At 45.1% G+C, this 23,717-nt stretch overlaps 1 protein-coding gene across 1 annotated transcript in view; it reads left to right on the top strand.

The window, feature by feature from the left end:
- TGFBR3 (transforming growth factor beta receptor 3) overlaps positions 1-23,717 on the top strand; it is a 198,771-nt gene that overhangs the window by 24,292 nt on the left and 150,762 nt on the right. The window contains exon 2 of the mRNA XM_058659133.1: positions 82-226. Coding sequence (XP_058515116.1) covers positions 166-226 — 61 coding nt within the window. The 5' untranslated portion in view covers positions 82-165. The remainder of the gene's footprint in view (positions 1-81; positions 227-23,717) is intronic.

The raw sequence follows: 23,717 nt of genomic DNA, 5'->3' as shown, positions 1-23,717 counted from the left end.
CATTTGACTTCAGTATATGTTTGTTTATGAAAGGACATTTCCGTGTTCAGTTTTTATACTGCAATTTGTTTACTTTTACAGGCAGTTTGAATTTTGTGAGGCCGCTGCTGATCTGTGCAGATTGTGGTTAAGGGAAGTGACGGCAGGAGCATTGGAGAAACGAAGATGACCTCCCGTTGCGTGGTGGCCGTGTTTGCCCTTATGAGCTCCTGTGTAGCCACTGCAGGTAAGTTGCATGTTGACAACTCTATGTTCATTACATTCTTTCCAGCGGGTCTTTCTGCCCTCTCTTTAGTTAGGAAGAGTCAAGGCCATTAAGGGTCACGTAAAACTTGTGTTGTGTTCTTTAGGGAAATAGAATATTTGATGACTCTACAGATAGTAATGTTTGCCTGTGTTAAATCTACTAAGCTAGTACCGAGTATTATGTCAGTGATACACATGTATATATAATTCCTCTGCTATGTTGAGGCAGTTGGATAATAAATATTCTAATGATTAATTCCACATGTTTTTGTTGCATGAGTAAAAAATATTTACATTTTTGTTCCTAAATAAGAATTTCAGAAAGTCATTTTATACTTTTTTATGACATAGTTAGAGCTTCTAGGCAGAGGTGATGCTCCTGGCATAGACTGTCTGGGCAGCTTTTTTTTTTTTTAAGTTAAACATTGTATCTATTGATTGGAAAGGCAGAGAGACAGAGTAATAGAATGAGACACAGGCAAACAGAGAGAGCTGTTATCTGCTGTTACGTTCTCCAAATGCCTGCACCTGCTGGGGCTGGGCTAGGCTGGAGTCACAAGCCTGGAACTCCATCTGGGACCCCCATGTGGGTGGCAGGAACCCAGTTCCTTGAGCCCGTCACTGCTGCCTCCCGGGTGTGCATGAGAGGAAGCTGGAATTGGGAGCAGAACAGCCTTTTAACTCAGTCCCCTCCTATGGGACATGGGTATCCCAGTGCCAGGTCTTCACTGCCAGCTCCCAGTGTTGTCCACTTCAGAGACTTTACTATGTCACTTTGTAAAAAGTGGAGAGATGCACTGTACTTCCTGGAGGTCAGCCAAGTAGGAAGCTGGAGATGAGAAAGTGTATGACTTGGTTGGAATGATGTTGCTTAAGAGGATTTGATACCCCACAACCAACATCTTAGGGGTCTGTCAGAGTTGCTTAATAAATTTGGAAGCCTAATTTGCTCTATTTTGTTATAATTTGCTGTGGATCTGCTCTATAATGAGCTACATAAAACTGATTTGTTGGGCCAGTTCCGGAAAGTGGCAAGTTTCAACAAGCAAAGCATTAATTTGAGAAGTGATCTGCCTCTTGGTTTTGGCTATCAGATTGCACATGTAGATGAGAATGATAACGATTGCCATTTATTGAGACTGCACCACAACCAGGCACCAGCTAAGCAATTAGAGAGTAGACAGGAGTAAGGTTAGTGCCATTTACCAGCATGCTTAATCTGGGCCCGGAGTTAGGCACAATTACTTTGATCATTTCCTAGATGATGAAATGAACTAAAGCGAGATGAGATAATTGGCAGTGTGGTGTGGTCAGGAAGTAGGGGAGCCACAGTTTGCATCCATGGTCTCACCTTCTGTCATCCTGCAGAAGTTGCAGCAGGTGAAGTCACCCAGACTTGGAACAGGTGTCATAGGCAGGCACACGCCAGAGTGAAAACCAGCTGGCAGAAAGGTTGGCAAGGCTGCTGTCCTGTGCCAGACTTTTCAATTTTTATTTTGTCTGAAACATAAAGAGACAGAGACATACACACATACACACAGAGATACTTTGCATTTGTCGATTGATTCCCCAAATGTCTACAGCAGCCTGCCAGACCAAGAGCCTGGAATGCCATCCGCTTGTCCTGCCTGGGTGCAGGGAACCTGTGTATCTGTCACCTGCTGCCTTCCAGAATACACATTAGTGGGAAGCTGAATTAGAAGAGGAAGAGTGGCTGACACCCAAACCAGGCTCTCCTAGAGGGATGCGGGTGTCCCAGATGACAACTTACCTGCTTTGCCACACGCCCACGCTGGATTTTTGTTTTGAACACCAGGGTGTGAATCTGAATTGCCCACTCTCTCTATGTTACTGTCAGCAGTTTCATTTTGCCTCATTATTGGTGTTATTTTGCCTTTAGCTTGTGTCTTCAACTGATCTTCAATAAAATCTCTTTTTGATAAGTGGTAATAGGGACGAGAGAGAGAGAGAGAGAGAGAGAGAGAGAGAGAGAGAGAGAGAGAATGAATGAGAATATGCGTATGGTGAATGGCCTGCTAGGAAATGGGAAGACTGCTGTTTTGAGGTGCACAGTTGTATTTGGTGGGTGCCAGGCAGGCAGGCTGTCACTGGCGCCTAGCTCGGGTGCTCTGTGGGCTGGGTTCGATGACTTTGTTCAGCCTTGAAGTATTGGAGAGTGAACCAGTTTTGCGTAACCCCTTTCTTAGTCTTTCAAGCCATTGTGGGAAGTATTCTCTTGCAGCTGTACTCACGCTGCAGGCTCTACTGAGCTGGAAGGAGCAGTACAATTACAGATTTTTATGACTACATGAGGTAGCTGACTGCATGAGGCACCCCGTAGAGGCAGGGATGGCGTTTCACTTTGGTGGAACCTGATGGACTGAATGAATAAAGCAGGAGTCAGGAACGTTTTGTTTATCCTTATTCGGCTTCTGTATCACCACAACAAACTTTACACTGTGCTTTGTGGGCCTTCGGGGTGAGCTGAACTTCAAGAAGATGTCAGAATAATGTGCGTGTATGTACTGCCTGTTGCAGCCCACACTCAGCCTCACCTGCACTGGCGCATTTCATCCTCATCACTACCCCAGGGGGGCATTGTACTTTGATTGCCCCTGGTTTGTAGAGGAGGACATGGGAGTACAGAGAAGTTAAGCAACTTTCTCCAAGGTCCCATAGCTAACAGGTGGCAGAATTAGCCACAACCTACTTTATCTAGGTCTGGAGATGGAGTATCTAGATCTCTGTACTGTAAGGCAGCATGAATTCGAATGATGTTTGGTTTTAGAAGAACAGTTTAGCTTTGAGCCTTCCTTTTCCTCTTGGAGCATTCATTACTCATTGAGGCCCCGCTAAATGAAAGGCATGATGCTACTCACTTAGAACTATACAAAGAAATCAAGTGTCATCTTCTCTTTCCAATTGGTTGCACTTTAGGAGGGCTTGTAAAATATTGCAAAGGTGAAGGCCAAGTGAAACCCAGAAGGCCCAGGAGGTAGCAGAAAGGGAAGCCCTTGTGGCTTGGAGGAGCCAGGCAGGGCTTTGTGGGAGCTATGGAGCTTGTGCCCTGTCTGGAAGGCTGGCAGAATCTGGGAAGACGAGGCAGCCACTTCTCGCAATGATGACAGGATGTTGGCCTTTCTCTTCAATGGCTGGGCTGCAGAATTGGTGTGGGAATGGACAAGGAGGTCCGTTTGTCAGGATGGTAGGAGATTGAGGAAGACCTCAAATATCAGAGTGAGACTTGTGGATTTATTCTGAGATGTGGATTCTCTCTCTCTCACTCTTCTGAAGATTTATTTTTATCTAAAAGACAAAGTTATAGGGAGAAGAGAGGGAGGGAGAGAGAGAGAGAGAGAGAGAGAGAGAGAGAGAGAGAGACCCTTTTATCTGCTGATTCACTCACCAAGTGGTTACAATGGCCAGAGCTGAACCAATCTAAAACCAGGAACCAGTCAGGAACTTCTTCCAGGTCTTACACATGGACGTGGGGCCCAATCTTTGGGCCATCCACCACTGCCTTGAGGCCATTAGTAGGAAACTGGATCAGAAGTGAAGCAGCCAGGATATGAACTGGTGCTCATCTGGGAAACCTGTGCCACAGGCAGAGGCTTAGCTAACAAAGCCTTGCTGCTGGTCCCTGATTCTCTTCTTCCATCTCCCTTGGCTGGAACCACGTACTGTTTTTTGTTAAGATTCAAACCACGGGACCTGGCGTGTGGCCTAGTGGCTAAAGTCCTCGCCTTGAACATGCCGGGATCCCATATGGGCGCTAGTTCTAATTCTGGCAGTCTTGTTTCCCATCCAGCTCCCTGCTTGTGGCCTGGGAAAGCAATCAAGGGTGGCCCAAAGCCTTGGGACCCTGTACCCGTGTGGGAGACCTGGAGGAAGTTCCTGGCTCCTGGCTTCAGATTGGCACAGTTCAGGCTGTTGCAGTCTCCTAGGGAGTGAATCATAGGACGAAAGATCTTACTCTCTATCTCTCCTTCTCTCTGTATATCTGACTTTGTAATAAAAATAAATAAATCTTTTATTATTATTATTATTTCATTTTATAACACAGTTTCATAGGCTCTGGGATTCCCCCAAGCCCTCCCCAAGCCCTTCCTCCATATTGAATTCCTCCATATTGGTTACAGAAGTACAGTTCTTAACCAGTCATGATTCCTTCATTGTGGGCATGGACCATGCAGAGAGTCCAGTGTCTTATTGTCCAGATAAATTCAGCAGTTTCATTCTTGGTCTGAAAATAGAGCTGGCAGAATAGCATCCCTTCCATTGAAAAGCCACTATGCAACTTCAACAACAGGAGGAAACATGGAAATTTACAACATCATGAAGTTAATTGACATGGAATTGAATGATCAATATGCTAGAAAATGCAAGTTCTTAACCACATCCTGTAACTACTTCATTGACATTTCCATTTTAGTTTATACTCAACCGGCTGCTATACACGTTAAAATGGTTATAGGGTACTATTCAGCTGTCTCGTGTCTATTTTCATTTTCATATTTAGCAGCTTATAGTATTCAAGTTTGATTTTTACTGAAGTTTGTGAATTTTAGGATAGCCCAAACAGGCTTATAACTCTAACAAGCCATGTTAATGATTGAGGAGCAGAACAGTTTTTGGAGGGGTGTGCAGAGAAATCTTCAATACCTTAGTGAGAAGTAACTAATCTTTGTGTCTTACCTAGTAAGGTATATGGGAGTCCAAGCTGACTTTTTCCTGTCTGTTCTAAGCTTTCCTTATTGGTCTCTGTCTGTGTATCTGATCTAATTTTTTGGGGCTCCAGAGCGACCCTGATGGTCATTGCAAGAGAGGGTGGGAAGCCAAAGTTGGAACTAAGTTAGGACCAGAGAAAGCTCCTCTCCAGAGTCCAAAAGAAAGTTTGCTGTTCTTCTGTTTCTGAGGACCGCTCAGGGCTCCTAGCTATTGTTCCGATGACATTAGATCTTTCAAAAAAAAAAAAACAACAACAAGAAGATTCAAACCATGATCTCAGCAGTGGGGTTAGGCACGTAGCCTCATTAGCTTCTAATGCAGCCAGGGCCCAGCATGGAGGCTGTGTGTCAGCTAACCTCTTTTATCTTAATAACCCTGTAAGGTACATGCTGTTGTGGCCATCATCATCGCTGCCTTCTACAAACAAGGAAACTGGGCCTCAGCTTGGCTGCCAGCTTGCCCATAGGCTCACCACTAGCAAGAGGCAGAGCAGGTGTTGGAAGCCAGCGTCAGCATCCCAGAGGCAGGAAGCCCTTATCATGGTGTGAATGACCCTCTGGGCTTGACTGACTGACTTTCAGGAGAGTCGCTCTCAGTATGACTTTGACCTTGGAAGGTGTACTCATTAGCAGAAAGATCATCACATGATAGGCTTTTTGCTGCTTCCTTTTTTTTTTTTTATTGTGTCTGATTTTTTTTAGACATACTTTATTTTTAAAAGTTTGTCTTTACTTGTTCTGAAAGGTGGAAAGAATGAGCATTTTTCCATCTGCTGGGCTCACTCCTCAAATGCCAGGAACTCCATCCAGGTCTCTCACGTGGGTGCTGGGGACCCAATCACGTGGGTCCTTCCGCTGCTGCCTTCCAGGGTACACATCAGTAGGCAGTTGAACTGGGCACTGGAGCTGGGACTTGAACCCAGGCCCTCGGCTAGGGGAGAAGGGCCTCCCAGCTGAGTCTTCTTCAAACTGCGCTGTTTGCAACGCAGGCCTCCCCGCATACCGAAACAGGCCTTCTTTATTTGCATTCCCACTTCAGGAAACTGGCCTGGAAGCTCTAAATCAGAGGGAGAGTTTGGAGTTCTTGGTAGCACAAGGGCTGAGGGCTGTAAAAAGCCTCGGTTAGATCCGTGGCCAGGGGAGGGGCAGTGCATAAAATGAGCCCGAGGTAAATAGGAGGGGCCCACTGGTCTCAACGCCGGGAGCTTGGCTGGCCTGCCTGGACAGCCTTTGCTGCCGGGCTGGACCGAGGGCGAAGGAGACAGGCAGCGAGCCTTGTGGCTCAGGAATCCTGGCTTCTTTGAGCCCCCTTCCCCCCGCCCTGTTCCTGGGGTTCTGCTATGTGCCTTGGGGTTCAGGAGGGGACGGAGTCCCATGTTCTGGGTAGACGTGCTGGGTGAGGACACTTTATCCCAGTTGCTCCCGGGAAGCTGGAAAAAGAAGTGCTTGCTGCCGTGGCCTCACGGGTCGGCGCGAGGCTAGGTTTTCTCCATAGCGCTGCTCCACATATGTGTAAAAAATCCGAGCTGCCACCACTGCCGCAGCTTCCAGCACTAGGCAGGGCGATGTTTCCAGGAACCCCAGTAATGAGAAAAAGAGTCCTGCGCCGAGAAGTTTGGGGAAGTCAGCCTGGTCCAAGGGGGTGGATTTGGCTTGCGCCCTGCTGCCTGTGTGCCAGGTCGGAGAGGTATGCTGAGGTGAGCCCTGAGGCGGTGCTGCCACCTGTCTTGGGAGCATGGGTGGGCTGCCATGGGATGCCTCCCTGATTCATTCCACTGTCTACGTTCCATGCCTCATGCATCATTTGGGGATGCACGTCCATGTCACACTTATCCAGGTCTTTTAAGCAAACACACTTCTCTGCATCTCTGTTGGCTGTACCTGGAATTCCATGTAGAGTGCGCAGGATAGTTGAGATGATTTTAGTCTGAGTTGTTTTCCCACTGAGAAAGCTCTGAACTCTGGGCTGCCACTGTGGTAGGGGGGATTAAGCTTAAGCCACTGCTTGCCACACAGACATCCTCTCCTGCGGAGTTCCTGCTGTCTCTTCCACTTTGGTTATGGCTCCCTGCTTACAAGCCAGGGAAGGTAAGTGATGACCCAAGTGCTTGGGCTCCTGCCACCCTGGTTGGAGGTCCTGGCTCCTGGCTTTAGCCTGGTCCAACCCAGGCTCTTACAGATAAATATGTATGTCTATACATACATATGTATGTACATACACCATACATAAGTAAATCTTTAAGAGGGAAGCTCTGAGCTCTTTGTGGATGAACAAGTGAAGGTACATGGATTCCTTCTTGGTCTGCAGTGGGACACACTGGCAGCCTTGTGTGAGTATAAACTAACACCACTAGGTTGTGTTCCTGGGCTGAGGGTGAGTAGGGTAGGTGGGCTTCACAGTATTTGTGGAAGTTGGGCCTCATCTTTGAATTCCATTGGCCATGAACTTTTTGAAGCCCCCTCATATGGTTTTCAGAAGGTAGGTGGTTTTATTTATTTATTTATTTACTTACTTATTTATTTCCAGAATGAAAATGTAATGAAATTGGTGGGGGTGGGGCACGTGGCACTGTGGTGGCTCAACAGGATAGCATTCTACCTGCAAGTGCCGGCATCTCGTATGGTTGCTCATTTGGATTCTGGTTGTTCCACTTCTGGCCCAGCTCCCTGCTTATGGCCTAGGAAAGCAGCGCAGAAAGGCTTGAGTCCTTGGAGCAGTATGCCCACGTGAGAGACCAGGAAGAAGCTCCTGGCTTTAGATCAGCTCAACTCTGATTGTTGCTGCCATTTGGGGAGTGAACCAGTGGATGAAAGATCTTTTTCTCTCCTTGTCTCTGTAAATCTCCCTTTCATGTAAAACTAAAAATAATTCTTAAAAAAAAAAAAGAACGAGGGGCCTGGTGGTATGGCCTAGTGGCTAAGGTCCTCGCCTTGAACTTGCCAGGATCCCATATGGGTGCCGGTTCTAATCCCGGCAGCTCCACTTCCTCTCTCTCTCTCCTCCTCTGTATATCTGACTTTGTAATAAAAAAAAAAAAAAAAAAAAAAAAAAAAGAATGAGGTTTGGGGAGAGTAATGTAGTCTATTTATTTTATAATTTGTATTTAGTGCATTTGAAATGCAGAAAGAGAAACACAGAGTTCTTACCCCTGGTTTGCTCCCTGAATGCCCTTGCAGGCGGAGCTGGGCTCGGCCAAACCTGAGAACCAGAAACTTCATTCAGGCCTCCATGTGGGTGGCAGGGACCCAGCTACTTGAGCCATCGCTGCTTCCCGGGATGTGCAGTAGCAGGAAGCTGGAGTTGAGAATGAAGTTGGGACTTGCAGCCCAGGCACTCTGTGTTAGATGGCAGGTATCCGAAACCAGAATCTTCCTGTTGTGCGAGATGCTTGCCCCAAAGCAAGTGATTCCGAGAGATGTCTCAACTCCAACTGAAACTCAGACCACTTGTGCATACCAACCTTACCCAGAAGTCTTGGGCTATTTTTGGCAGTTGGGACTCAAACCAGCACCATAAGGGATGCCAGGACTGTAGGCAGAGCCTTCATTATACCATGGGCCTTCTCTTTTTAAGTCTGAGTAGTATTCCATTATGCCCATATACTCAATTCTCCTTATCTTTTCATTGTCAACCTTTTCTCTTGAACTTGAATGAATGGCCTGCGGGCCTCAAGGGAGGTTGTCTAATGGCTTTCTCTGCTGACTGATTAGGGGCTGTATTGATCAGGGCAGGTAAGGCAGAGGGGGCAGCAGAGCGGAAGGAAGTCTGGAAGGGTTGAAGGAAACTGAGGAGAGGCTTCTGTTGCTAACTGCCTAGGTCTTCAGGCAGAGCAAATTGATTAGTTTGCAAGTCTTGTCCTCAGGTGGTGACAACCACCTTTAAGTTTAATTTTTTTGGACTTGTGGATATAGTTGGTAAGGATATTATCCATTGTGATACCAGCTTTAAAGAGTAAAGCACTTTAAAAAGATCCTGAGTGGCCAGAGTGGCCCACCTTTTGGCATGGGCTCCCATCCATCCTCGAGTGTGAGTCCCTTGCTCTGCTGGGTTGTGGCATAGCCAGTTATGCCTAGCTTGTGACACTCACATCTCTTGTTAGAGTGTCATTTCTAGTCCCACCGGTTGCACTTTGAAGCCAGTTCCCTGTTCATGAGACTGTGGAGGTAGCAGAAGATGGCTCAAGTATTTGGATCCATGTGACCATGTGGGAGATCCAGATGGAATTCCTGGCTCCTAGCTTTGTCCTGACTCAGCTGCTGCTGTTGTAGCCATTTGGGAAGTGAATCAGCAGATGGAAAATCTCTCCTCTCTTTCTCTCACCTCCCCATCATAACCTCTCTCTGATGCTCTGACTTTGAAATAAATAAGTCAGTCTTTAAAAATAAAGGATTTTTTTTTTGCCCTGCAGAAACTGGAGTGTAGGTGGACATGATATCCTACACAACGGCTTTATCATATTATTTTTTTAATTTGCAGAGATGGTTGGGTGACCAGATGTGCACAGAGTATAAAAAAAAAGATATTTACGAGAGTGAGAGTAGCAGTGTCCAAAGATGTGATGTCAGACAGGCTGGGCAAAGCCAGGCTTCTCTCATGCGTCCTTATCCTCGGTTGTGTAATTGCCACTCTGCTGTCTGCATTTCTGATTTATTCGTATGCTTTTAGGATCCCAGCGATGGCCTGTTTTATAAACAGTGATTAATATTTGCATCAGAACAGAACTATCTGTGTGTTCCCACACAGCTGTTTAAGGGCTCCAAGCTTAGATCTTCACCCAGTTTTGGGTGGAGGAAATTCGATTTTCTGAGTTTGTTTGCTTTGATAACTAACCCTTGATACTCTGGGGACACCTTGAGTCACCAGCGTGAACTGGTTTTGGAAGCCATGTGGGAGCTGAGAGTGTGTTTTACGAAGTATGCCTTCGTTGGGGCCCTAGCTCCCTCGGGTGATTGACTTGTCTGTGGGTCACATCCACTTCCTCAGGAATGGCCTCTGCTAGACGAATCTCAAACTCACCTGGCCTGAAGGCCAAACTGGGAAGGGCTGAGTTTTCTGAGTAGACTCTGTGAATCAGGCAGAATTCTAGAGAGCTTGAGATGTGCTTGCTCTCAGCATTTTTCTGCCAAGGAGTAGGCAGCAGGTGCTCTGGGGACTGAAGTTTGGTTAGTCCCTGGCCCTGTCTTGCTAGTGCTTAGAAATCTTAAAGAAGAAGAAGAAAAAAATCTAGAGTGTAATGTGGAAAATCTTACTAACTTCAAGGGAAGTGTGTTGAGTTTTTTTTTCCCAAGTGTTTTTTAGTTTAATCTGATGCTTCTTTGTTGTTTTTTTTGTCAGATGATTTGTTCAGCGATGAAATGGGTTGTTGCAGTCCCCTATGATTTTTTTTCTGTAATTGTTAAGTTACTCTCTTCATTGGTAAGGAGGGGAACCATATATGGCCAAAAGAAAAACTCCCAATACAACCGCATTCGGTTCATTGTGTTCCTTCACCCTGTCCTCGCATGCCTTCATAGCTTGGTTGTGGCACAGAGGACCAGCCAGTGCCATTGGGAGGAGTGCCTCCCTCCTTGCCAGTCCCCTTTTCCCCTCCCAGCACAGGTGTCGGGCAGAGCAGACACCAGCCTCATGAGTTGGCACCTGCTCTGCCATTTGCGTCGGTGCTGGACTGGCTGCTCAGCACTTCCTGGGGTGGGCTTCTGCTGTGGAGTGCATCTGTGGGCGACAACAGGGTGGGTTTGCAGCTGGCTGTTTTGGCTACATTGAATGGTGAAAGAAAATGCCACGTGCCTTCACTACCCCTCTTCTTTCCTTCTGAGGTAGAGGAAAGAATCATTCCCCATCCCCCCATATATAAATAAGCTGGTCAGTAAGTACTGTGCTTTTAATGAGAACTTGTCCAGAAGTCAGTAAACTTTGAGGGATGGCCAAGCCTTAGGTACCTTTCTAGCCTCCAAGACAGAGAGAGAGGGGTTGGAAGTTATAAGCCATTATTAGACCAGTACTTTTTAAACTGTGATGGCTTCAGAATCACCCGGAGACCTTGTCAGCAGGCTTGTCATAGGAGGTCTTGATAAGTCACCCATTGTATGTGTTGGAATAGACTTCCATGATGCATATGCCACCTGCCTCATCCCTGATTTCTCAGCACACAAATGGTAACAGAGATGCTGCAGACACTTTGTAGAAAGTTCTTGGTGTCACAAAAGGGGATGTTGAAACCTTTTTGGCAAACTCATTTGGGTTGGATGGATGTTTATGTTGGAGAGGTTAGTGAGCCTACGTCACACAGACGCACCTGTGGTGCCGGATGTGTATGTTAGCTGGGACCACTCCTGGTATCATCCTCTTCATCATCAAGAAGGAATGTCCTCATTACTTGCCTTTTGACTTAGCTCAGAAAGGGTGGGGATGGTGGTACAGGCAGCTGTGGCTCAGGGCCTCTAGGTAATGGGGGCTGCTGCTGCTGCTGGCTAGAAACATGGCTCCTGGCATCAGGTGCTGCAAGAGAAAAATAGGGCCTGCTTCCTTTCTGTGGAACCCCTTTGGTTTCCTCACGGCACATTATTTTCTTTTCTTTTCTTTTCTTTTCTTTTCTTTTCTTTTCTTTTCTTTTCTTTTCTATATTTTCTTTCTTTCTAAGATTTATTTATTTTTATTGGTAAGGCAGATATACAGAGAGAGAAGAAGAGGCAGAGGGAAAGATTGCTTCATTTCTTATTAAAAAAGATTTATTTTTATTTGAAAGAGTTATAGAGAGAAGGGGAGAGAGAGAGAGACAGACATCCTTCATCTGGTAGTTCACTTCCCCAAATGGCCACAATGGCTAAAGCTGGACCCATACAAACCCCCAGGATCCAGGAGCTTCTTCTGGCTCTCCCACGTGCATACAAGAACCCAAGTACTTGAGCCATCCTCCACTGGTTTTTTCAGGTTACCAGCAGGTAGCTGGATCAGAAGTGGAGCAGCTGAGATGTGAATTGGTTCCCATATGGTGTGCTGGAACTGCAGGTGAAAACTTAGATTACTAAACACCACAGTGCTGCCCTCATGCCTCCCCCCACTTCATTTTTGTAGTCAAACTCTAGATTAAAACAAAACAAAACACCATGTTTCAGAAAGGGAATGTGATTATCTCAGTTGGTGTTTATTAAGCACCCTGACAACATGTGTGTTATTAGTTCTGATAGACACTGAGAAATTTTTCTGCTGAGCCTGAAAAGCTGTGTTGTCAAACATTGTTGATTTCTCTGTCTTGCGATGGGTGGTTCATCAGGTTTTCTGGCTTGCTCTTCGGGCCTCATCGTTGTTGTCAGAGGGGCGTGAACAGCCCATGTTCAGCCCAGAGTGCCCCGCGGGCCCCAGGTGGTGGTCATTCTGGTTTTGAAATTGAACCAGAAAAGTCCAGAGGAATGCAGTAACATTTTTCTTTTTGCCCCCTGCTATCTTTTTTTTCCCCTAGGCCTCCTAAAAATGTGTTTATCTTGCTGTCCGTGCTTGTGGAGCAGTCTGGAATTCTGTGTGGCATTAGATAGTGAAAAAAAAAAAAAAGAAGAAGAAAAAAAGAAGAGATTCCCCACATGGCTAAGGTTATGGGAGTGAGACATCTTGGACTATGTAGAACTGTCTTAAGATGGGAACTTGGGGACACAGTTTATTTTAAGATCTGTATTTTTATAGCTACTATACATCTATTATGATGATTTTTTTTTTAAAAAAAAATCTTTTCCAGCACGGAGGGGAGGGAGTGAGGACTAGCAGCAACATCAAACACTTAATACCAAGTCAAAAATTTCCATTCATTACCAAAGCGGAACATATCTTCAGAATGAAAGAATAGTAGGAACTGCAAAAGCTTGGTAATGGTATAACTGGAGAGCAGGGCCCTGGGGTTCTGGAGGATGCCAGGGGCCTGACCCTGGCAGCCCACTCCTTCAGCATGCCGGGGGCGTCTGCAGGGACAACTTCTCCGCAAGTTACGAATCCATGTCTTCTGTTTGGCTGCATTATCTGCAGAATGTGCTATCCAGGGCCGTCTGGCAGCGCTGCATGAGTAATCTGGTGTGGATACAGAAGCACTAATTAATTGTGGTAGATTACTTGCAAAGTCCATGCTGGAAAACCTAACCGCCTGTAGGAGCAAACTGTCCTTGCTGTAAGCGCAGAGACTGTCCAGAGCTCAGCGCAGACTGGACCAGCTCAACTGCCTTTTGGAAGGGGTAGTTGTTTTTCTTTTTGGAGATGTGTATGTGGCCACGTTGTTAACTGAATTGCCCCTTGACTTCTGGGGTCTCCTGGGGATGGAGTTTATGGGGATCCTCGCAACCCTAGGGAGCACCCAGAACATCCCCTGTGGCCACAGTGGTTTGTGTTTTGTGAAACGTGACTTAAATAGGTATTTCCCAAGGCCTCTCCCTAGCATGAGCAAAGGCGCTCTGGTTGACAATGGAACTGTGCAGGTTCTCAGTGTCCAGTGTCTAAGGCATTGGAATTGGTCTTCAAGTAGTTTCTTCTTCAAATGAAACAAGTCAGGGTCCTCATGTCCTAAGTGGCCGAGGCCAGCAGAAGGGGAATTTTCTAATTGCTACTGTATTTGGTAGACAGTTCTTCAAACACCTCGGTGTCAAGTCAAGTGCATGTTGATATAAAGTAGATAGTGTATGTAAAGGCTAAAAATTGATTTGTGTGAATTTACTACACTTGCTATATATATGTGTGTGTGTGTGTGTGTGTATATATATATATATATATATATATAAAACTCTATTTATTTTAGTTAAGAGAATTACAGAGAGAGTGAGATTTTCTGTCCCCTGGTTCACTTGCCAAATGGGCCAGTTTGAATCTGGCAGCCAGGGACTTCTTCTGAGTCTCCCACGCAGGTGCCGGGTCCTAAGGCCCTGAGCCATCCTCTGCTGCTTTCCTAGGTCACAAGCAGGGAGCTGGATGGGAAGTGGAGCGGCTGGGACAAGAACTGGCACCCCATGGGATGCCAGTGCCACAGGTGGGGGATTAATGTGCTATGTCACTGAACTGGCCCTTGCTCTATCTTAGGCAATAATAAGACCTCCAAAACTATAGAAAAACAATGGAAGTCTCCGCTCCATAAAGATGAGAGAGCTGAGGCCTGCTGGCTTTGAGGGTAAGGCTGAGAGTGAGAATGAAACATCTAGAACATTTCACACTGATCTAGGATTAGTTGAGTTGCACAAGAGATGGAACTGTGGCTGGCTCTGGAAACATCCATCAAGAACCTTTCGATTCATGGGCCTTTCTCCTCCTGACAGGCCTTGGTGTCTTTCTCATCCTCCTAGCCCCGAACAGCCTGTGAGTGAGTGGTTATTTGCAAATCCCAGAGCAAATCTTACTTTATTAGCATGATTCAGAAGAAAAGAATTCTAATGAAAAATTGCACAGGATTGTGTTGAGCCATTGCGTGATATTGTCACATCTTCCTGGATGCAGGGAAAGCCCCCTCCCTCCCTCCAATCTGTTCTGTTTCTTACTCAGCTTGCTCTATTAGAAAAAGCTGCCCCAATGCCTCAGGAGACTGAGCGCTGCCTGAGGAATTTATTCCTGAGCGCACAGCGGCCTCTATTTACTCTGTGTGAGGCTGGCCACTTGGAACCCGCTAGGCAAGCTGCTTCCTATTCAGCCAGCAGACCGAGAGCAGGAGCTTTGGAGTTTTAACCCTTTCTACCAGATGATTCTCTGGTTAACTTTGTGGAGATGAGCAAAATGCAGATCCCAGAGTTGTGATGCATTATGAAAGATTAAACAGAATTTTATAAGTTATTTGAGAGGTGCACACACATACGTGTGCACACATGCACACGCACAGCCAGCTCCTGTTCACTCCCCAAATGCCTGCCATGGCCAGGGTCTGCTGCCTCTCCAGGATTCTGGATCTGGGGCTGGAAATTGAATTCTGGCCATTCCAATATGGACACAAGTGGCTTAACAGGCCAAGTGGTTCCCTTGAAGGACATTTTTGAAATTGCAAACTGAGTCTTTGAACATGCAAATAAGAGGAGCATGTTTATTCTTTTTTTTTTAAGGATTTATTTATTTTTAATGGAAAGATGGATTTACAGAGAGGAAATATAGAGAGAAAAATCTTGCATCCACTGGTTCACTCCCCAAGTGGCTGCAATAGCCAAAGCTAATCTTAAGCAAGAAGTCACAAGCCGGGAGCGTCTTCTGGGTCTTCCATGTGGGCACAGAGTTCCAAAGCTTTGGTCCATCCTCGACTGCTTTCCCAGACCACAAGCAGAGAGCTGGATGGGAAGTGGAGCAACTGGGATATGAACCAACGCCCATATGAAGGTGAGGATTTAGCCACTAGGCTACTGCGCAAGGCCCAAGCATGTTTATTCTAAGTAAAACAGTAAAAGATAGCGTACTTGGGCCTGCCATGATGACTCAACAGGCTAATTTTGTTCCTCAAAGCACCAGAAACCCATATGGGCACTGGTTCATGTTCTGGCTGCTCTGCTTCCCATCCAGCTCTCTGCTTGTGGCCTAGGAAAGCAGTAGAGGACAGCCCGAAGCCTTGGGACCCTGCACCTGCGTGGGAGACCTGGCGGAAGCTCTGGCTTTGGATCAGCTCAGCTCCAGCCGTGTGGTCATTTGGGAAGTGAACCAGTAGAAAGATATTTGTCTCTTCTTTTTGTAATATCTGCTTTTTCAATAAAAATAGCTAAACCTTACAAATTGTTTTAAAAAAATAGCTCTTTATCAGCATGGCGATTTACTTGGATCAGGCAGCTATTATAGAGCCGCATAGATCACCTATAGACTTAGAAATCTAGAAATGCAGGTGTGAGACGAGGGTGCTGGGCAGTGTGGCCAGGGTCTGGGTTTCAGATGGCCAACTCTCTGTGTCACCTGGCAGCCCTCCCTGGGGACCTCTGGGAGGTCAGTGCTAGCCCATTTACGAAATTGTCACTTTTCCCATCTAATTACCATCCAGAGGCTCTTACTTCCTAACTTGATCAAGTTGGCAGTTGGATTTCAGCAGTTTGAACACAAACATTTTTTAAAAAAAGATTTATTTATTTTTATTGAAAAGGCAGATTTACAGCAAGAATGAAAGATGTCCACCTACTGGTTCACTCTCCAGTGGCCTCAATGGCTGTAGCTGATCTGATCTGAAGGCAGGAGCCAAGAACTTCTTCTGGGTCTCCCACGCAAGTGCAGGATCCCAAAGCCTTGGGCCATTCTCCTCTACTTTGCTAGTCTACAAGTAGGGAGCTGAACGAGAAGTGGAGCAGCCAGGACACAAAATGTTTCCCATGCGGAATGTCAGCACGTGCAAGGAGTTATCTAATTATCTGATTGAAACATTGCACTGGCCCCAGGACACAAGCATTTATCTAGCATGCATAGAGAATGTGTTCTAGATTTAAAGCATATTTTTGGTGCTCAAGTCAGATTTGATCCTGAAATACGTTGTTGTGAATAAGACAGATGTTGTAGATGATCAGTTTATTTTCCTAGATTTTACTTAACTTGGTGCAACGAGAGTATCCTAGTGGTAAAGGGGAAATGATGAAATTGGGAAGAAGCTGTGAGCAAACAGTTCTGTCTTATTTCTTGTTTCTGAGATTTCAGTCACAGTCCCAGTTTTTTGGTTTACAGAGCTTCTGTTGCTTTATCAATAAAATATTGCCAATAATAACCACTCCCTTAATTGTCATGAGGATAAAATACATGTGAAATAGCCAGCAGTTTACGGCATGTAGTACGTCTTAAGAAAGTAGAAATTTAAGAATGGCAACCAATAGAATACATAGCATATGCAGGGTCTGTGTTTGGAGACATGAGAGAGGGCTAGAACAGATGAGCAGAATGAATTGCGTAGCTTCACTCTCCACTTGTTGGCGAGTCTCAGCAGATGGCTGAGGAGCTGTTGGAGGTGGCCTTGAACGGAGCAACCAGCCTTGAAGTTGAAGGCCAGTGTGGGAGCCTGGGTGGAAAAGGCCTCATTCTTCTCAAGGAATTTGAGGGTGAGTGATGGATTGGTATCATGGGGGGAGCAGGAGGACTCCAAAACAATGCTATAAGACCATGGATTGGTATTGTTCCTCATCTTTAGAGTGCTCCCGGACTCAGCCTGCCCTGACCACACTGCTGCTGCAAATCATCCTCTCCTTCGTCCCCTGGTGTTCTGAGTCCTCCCTATCATGCCCCACATTTTATTCTTCATCACTTAAAGCCATGGATATAATTTATGCACCGTGTTTGGTGTTTATCTCTGCACATTGAAAAGGGAGCTCTATGGGAGTCAAAATTCGCTTTGCTTTAGCTCCCCTGAAGCATCTGTGCATTTGATTAGAGGTGGTTTCCTTGGTTGTGTTTTCTGTCCCTACTTCATGGAACCCTTAAGAGAAAAGGCAGGCACAAGCCATGGTCTCTAGCAGGTGGTGTGGGCTTAAATGTCTATTGACTAAATCAGTGCCTATAACACTATTTAAAAGACCATGAGGAGGAACAGCTTTGCTGAAGCACTGAGTCTGAATGTTAGTGTGTTCTACTTTTTGGGGGGATAGAGAAGGAGGCAGTGCTGGGGGAGGTGAGGATTATCCTGTGAAGACTGGGTGAAAGGTCTTTTTGGGCTGTCATATAGAACAGGGGCTGGGTAATTTAAAACAGATATGAAGTCTGTCGTGGGATCCTTATGGGGCTGTTGACAGCAAAATGCTACACATCTCTGACAACATTCTACAAAGCTTAGCCAGGTACTTTTTTTTTAGTATTTTGTATGCTGATGAAGTGGTGGTGATATATTTTATTCAGGACCAAAGGTTGGCATTTTAGTCCATAGGTTCTCAAAGTGTGGTCCTGGACTGGAGACCTTTCCAGGGAGTCTGTTTTGTGATAATTCTAAGCTGTTGTCTTTCTCACTGGGTTCCCAAGGCCCTGATGGTGGCAAAGCCACACTGCCTGAAATCACAGGTGCCTTACTAGGACTCCAGATTATGTATCACAGTCACAGACATGTGGTAAGTCAGGTGCCAGTGTTATTTAAATATGTCCTTGGGGCACGACAGCTCAAGAGGCTGATCTTCCACCTTGCAGCATTGGCATCAGTATGGGTCCTTATTTGAGGCGTGGCTGTCCTACTTCCCTTCCAGCTCCCAGCTTATGGCCTTGGGAAAGTGGCGAAGGATGGCCCTGAGCCTTGGACCTGCATCTGCTTGGGAGACCTGGAAGAAGCTCTTGGCTCCTGGCTTCAGATCAGCTCAGCTCTGGCTGTTGTGATCATTGAGGGAGTGAAACAGCAGATGAAGATCTTTCTCTGTCTCTCCTGTTTGTGAAAGTTGCCCTTCCAATAAGAATAAATAAATCTTAAAAACAAACAAAAAAACACCAAAAAAGACCAGTGTCCATAATGAAGCAGTGGACACCTCCACCTGCATCTTTTTTTATGTTCTGTTGAACGAGATGGGAGGCACTCAGGAGTGCCTCTGCATTGCCCAAAATGCTGGTCAACCCATGGCAAAGCACGTGCGTGGCTGAGTTGTTTGTGGAACTAGCTGTTTTTCACAAAAAATTCTTTGAATTGAAAGAATGACAGACAAGTGATAGTTATCCAACCTTTGGTATTTGGCAGAAAGTTTTTGAGAAACAACAAAATGAGTCTGTTGCTTCAAGGAAAGCAACGGCTAGTGTTTGTTGTCAGTGTTGGTTTTATATTTTTCAAACAAAAATTAAAATTTTGGGAAATTTCTGGCCATGACCATGACTGTGACGTTTTCTCAAGCGTTAAATGTCATTCTGATGAGATTAATAGAGATAAGGTAGGTCTTACTTGGCAGTTTCACCTAGCTCCAGAAACCACATGTTCCAGCTGATCAATGCATGATGTTACAAAATCTTAGTGTAGCTAAAACATCCCACATTTTGAGAGTATAAGATACAGTAATTGAGTTTTAAGAACTCTTGAAATAATTTCAGGCTTACAGAAGGGTCACATACATAAATAGTAGAGTTCCTTTATGCTTATCTCTTAGGTTCACTTTAGGATCACTTCTATAATCATACAATGAGGAACAGAACTAGAAATGAATCTTGACAGAGTGGTGTTCGCTCGAGCATAGAATTTCTTTAAATTTGCCAAACTTTCACACTCACGCACTTTTCCTCCTCCAGAGTCCCACCCAGGGGTCTCACGTTACATTTACTTGTCATGTCCTTCAATCTCCTCCAATTTTTAACAGTTTCTTGGTCTTCAGTGACCTGACTGCTCTGGGAAAGTACCAGAGCATCTTCCTGCACTGTGATTTGTCTGATGTTCTGGTTCCCTTGAGGGAAGATGTTCCCGGGCAGGAGAGCACAGAGGTGATGTACCTTTCTCTGGGGGAGGGGGGCACAGCATGGTTCTGCAGGCTCTCTCCTGGGGCTGTCAGACTGTGCTTGCTGGGTTTGAGTGGTGTGTGCCAGTACTTGAGGGACAGCAGAGGATTCTAATGTTATCAGGATATGAGTAAGTGATTGAGATGCATGTCGCAACTAATCTTAAGGAAGATGTGTGTACTGAGGTTAGGGATGGTATCAAAGAAGCAATGGCCACAGGCATGTGAAAAGACTGTTAAGATTTGCAACTTCCAACTGCGTGCATTGGTGTGAAGCCAGATTTCTTCATATCCTTCAACCAGAACAATGTATTGCAACAAATTGAACACAGAAGTAGATGTGAAAACCCAGCTGTCTTTTATTAAGCCTGACATTTAAGATATTTGCAAAATGTAAAACAATACCACTCTTCTCACTGAATTGTGTTTTGTTTCAGAAAATAGTTATTTTTCGGGAGAGATACTGTTTATGTTACCATGTAATGAGTTTATTATTATGAATTAATAAATATTTTAAGGCTTTCTCAGTTTTAATTTGAAGTAAATGTTGAGAGATATAATTCATACAAACAGAATTTCTTTTGTCTCCTCTTTAAGACAAAAAAGGATAATGTGGAGAAGAGGCATCTTGATAGGAGGAATTTTTTTCTTCTGACCCAAATAAGAAGCAGGCAGGGACTCCAGCAGTGGGACCCTGTCTGGGAACCTTTACCCTGGAAGTCACGTCGAGCCTCGCTGCATCAGTTGACTGAGCTGGCAGATGGGAAGGACTGGCCTCTAATGGATCTGAACCCTAATCTCTGTGATTCCGAGCCACTGGCACTCAAGCTGCTGTGCCACTGGCCTGGACACTGGGGGCAGTCCAGTGATCTGTGGAGTGAGGCTCGCCAGGTCCAGACGAAGAAGTCGCATTTAAGCATGTAATGGGGTAATATTTGTCAGGCAAGGATTCAAGGATCTTGTCTGACTTTTTGAGATTTTTATTAGTCCTCCCAAAAAAGCAGTTTTAATTATTATTGGATTTTAGCATAATGATTGAGGGAAAGATTTTAATTCTTTTTTTTTAAGATTTATTTTATTTTTTATTAGAAAGTCAGATTTACAGAGAGATGCAGAGACAGAAAAAAAGATTTTGCATCTGTTGATTCAGTCCCCAAGTATGGGCGGTGGCTAGAGCTGAGCTGATCTGAAACCAAGAGTTAGGAACCTCTTTTGGGACTCCCATGTGGGTGCAGGGTCCCAAGGCTTTGGGCCATCCTTTACAGGCCACAAACAGCGAGCAGGGTGGGAAGTGGGGCAGTTGGTATATGAACTGGCACCATTATGGGATCCAAGTACATGTAAGGCAAGGACTTTAGCCACTAGGTTGCTGTGCTGGGCCAAGATTTCAAATTCTTAAAATTATTTTATCAGTTTATATGTCTCAAAAATTTAAAAGTTACACAATCCTTTGGAATTCTGTGATAATGTGTGCAGTTGAATTTCATATGACTATTGAAAAAGATTTACATAAATCATTTTAATTTATTCATAGGTTCTTAGTATGCCATTGATGTCTCTATAATTAAAGATTTATTTTGCATATTTGAGAGTCTAATTACAGAGAGAGAAAGAGAAGCGGAGAGCTCCCATCTGCTGATTCTCTTCCCAAATGGGACCCATGCGCTTGGGTCATGCTGCTTTTCCAGGTGCATTAACAGGGAGCTGGATGGGAAGTAGAACAGCTAGGACTTGAACTGGTGCCCATGTGGAATGCTAGCATTACAGGCAGTGGTTTAGCTCAGTGTGCCACAATGCTGGCCCTACCAGTATCTATTTTGAAGTAGTCTTAAGTTTTATACCCATTATATACTGATTTATCTTCATGATACTCGTTTATAAAAATTATTTTTAAGAAAATTAGCTACTGACTATTTAGCCATTTAATAGTTAGAAACTTTAAAAATTTAACAATACTTTATAATTTATTTGAAAGGGACACAAAATACATTGTAATTTCTTTGAAATGGCTTACACACATACACACACACACACACACACACACAGATCTTTTGCCTCTGGTTTGTTGCCCAATGCCTGGGACATTTGGAGCAGGGCCAGGTTAGAGCTGGGAGTCAGGAACTCAGTTCAGGTGTCACATATGGGTGGCAACAATCCAGGCACTGAATTCATCACCTTTTGCCTCCTAAGGTGTGTAGTAACAGCAAGCTGGCATGGGAAGCAGACCTGGAACTTTACCCAGGCATTCCAATATGGGAAGTGTGCTTCCCAAAATGGTGTCTTCGCAACCTTGCCAAACACCCGTGTTACCCTTTTGAAAATGCCAGCCGGAAAGTACTAAGAATCCCAAACTTTGAAACTAACATTTTCCTTTATTAGTTTGAATAGGGCATATACTGGGGGTGGTGGAGAGATGGGGAAGGGGATATAATTGACGAATAAGCAACCGAGGGAGCAAGCTTGTAGTATATAGTCTTAGTATGTGTCAATCTTATCTGTTTAAAATTTTTTTTTTGCTGTATAAGTTTAATTTTTGATAATTTTTTACATATTTGATTAGGATGTGAAGAGTCAAGGGCTAGGGGAAAGTGGGTGAGACCACTGTTTTCACATTCTCTTCTTTCCTTCCTGTGTCTGGGAGAAGGGGAGAGATAAAGGGAGAAGCCACACCCAGCCTCCCAACCATCCCAGGCCCCCAGTGTGGAGCATGCTCTGAGGATCCTGCTCAAGTGGTTTTGGTAGTTCAACAGTTCTGTGTTGTTGACGATCCTGTCACTCTAATCACGATGAAATCTCTCCCAGACTCCACTGGCTGACATGGTCCACCTTAGAATCTTCACTTGCCCAGATATTCACTGCCAGCACTTGCCTGGGGTGGTTGATTGATTTGTTCTGTCATCCATCCTCTGTTAAAAAATTTTTAAAACACACACACACACACACACACAAACTCTATTTGTTGGTTCATTTCCAGATGAATGGAGCAGTCTACACTGGGCTGAGACCAGGGCACAGCCAGGGGCAGAGCCTACGCCGGGGATAGGGAGCTCAATCCAGATCTCTCACGTGGCTGGCAGCAACACAGTGACTTGAGCTGTCATTACCTTCACCTCCAAAGGGGCATCTCCAGGATCTTGACCCAGGAGCTGGAGCCAGCAATTGAACTGAGTTGCCCCTCAGTGGGATGTGGGCATTTTAATGGCTAGGCTAAAGCTCCTGTTCCCTAAATCAGTTTTTAAGCAGGATCCTGCATTCTCGTAAAGTGGATTTTGTAATGGAAACTGCCACGGTTGAGGGCCAACTCTGTCATAATCACCAATTTGGGCATCTCTGATATTTAACAGAAGTATAAATATCTAATGCAGTGTGTGTTTGTTATACTGTCAGAGGAAAATGTTGTAACTGACTTGGAGCCAGATTCTTCCAGTGTTTAAGCTACTACTTGGAAATCAGATTTGGAAGCCGAGCTAGCTTGCTGAGAGCTTCTACAATTGAGTAAATTGTAGTAAAGTAAATTTAATGTGTATTACATGTAGAAGTTTATGATGATCTTACATCAGAAAGTTTCCTTCGTTCAATTTCAAAGGTGCCATTAATTTGTTACTATTTTAGGAAATTCACACCCTCCTTTGTAGGAGAGCGCTCCCCTGTCCCTCACCCAGGCTGCTTCCCAGACCATAACGTCTCAGAGCGCAGATCTGAAAGCTGACGGAGGGGAAGGCACAGCCTGGCTCTGCCACTGAGTAACTGTGCATGTGCCTTTTTTGCCTGAGTGGTCCTTGTCTGTGAAATGGAGCTCATCATAGTGCCCGTTAGAGACCTAACCAGACTCTGCCTTCAAGCACCCTAAACCCTGACTGCCACTGACAGCTAAGAGCAGCGACTGGTGTTCGTGCGTTGTTACCATCCCTGCCTAGTTAGTATGTAGGGCTGCTTGTGTTCTCCTGACATCTGCATTTTTTGTTTATCTTGTTTAGAACATTATCTTCAGGAATGCTTCAGGATGCATTTCACCTGGGAAGATTTTGTGGGGTTTTTTTTTTTTTTTTGAGTTCTAGTGGTATGCTGGCATGTTAAGAATCCTTAGAGATGATCTGAGCCCAACTCAGCCTGCTCCACGAATTACCTTTCACATATCCTGTTGACAGAGCCTCCGGCCTGTGCTTGAATTTAAACCATCTCTGACTTGGGAAATTCTTTCTGGTCCAGGGCTGTGGCTCACCTCTGGTCATAGACCCTACTTCTGCCCTGAGAGTTAAGAATTTGGCTGCCAATAACCCAGCTGAATGATGATGGTATAGCTAATGGATTTGGAACCATGAAGGGCTAAGGTACCAGATGGTGTGTATCCAAATTGAGAGGGCTTGAAGGTCTCAGCCTCCCATTGGT

Source organism: Ochotona princeps, chromosome 2, assembly GCF_030435755.1.
Source record: "Ochotona princeps isolate mOchPri1 chromosome 2, mOchPri1.hap1, whole genome shotgun sequence".
In the NCBI taxonomy this organism is placed as follows: Eukaryota; Metazoa; Chordata; class Mammalia; order Lagomorpha; family Ochotonidae; genus Ochotona; species Ochotona princeps.
This window is presented reverse-complemented; position numbering and strand designations above follow the sequence as displayed.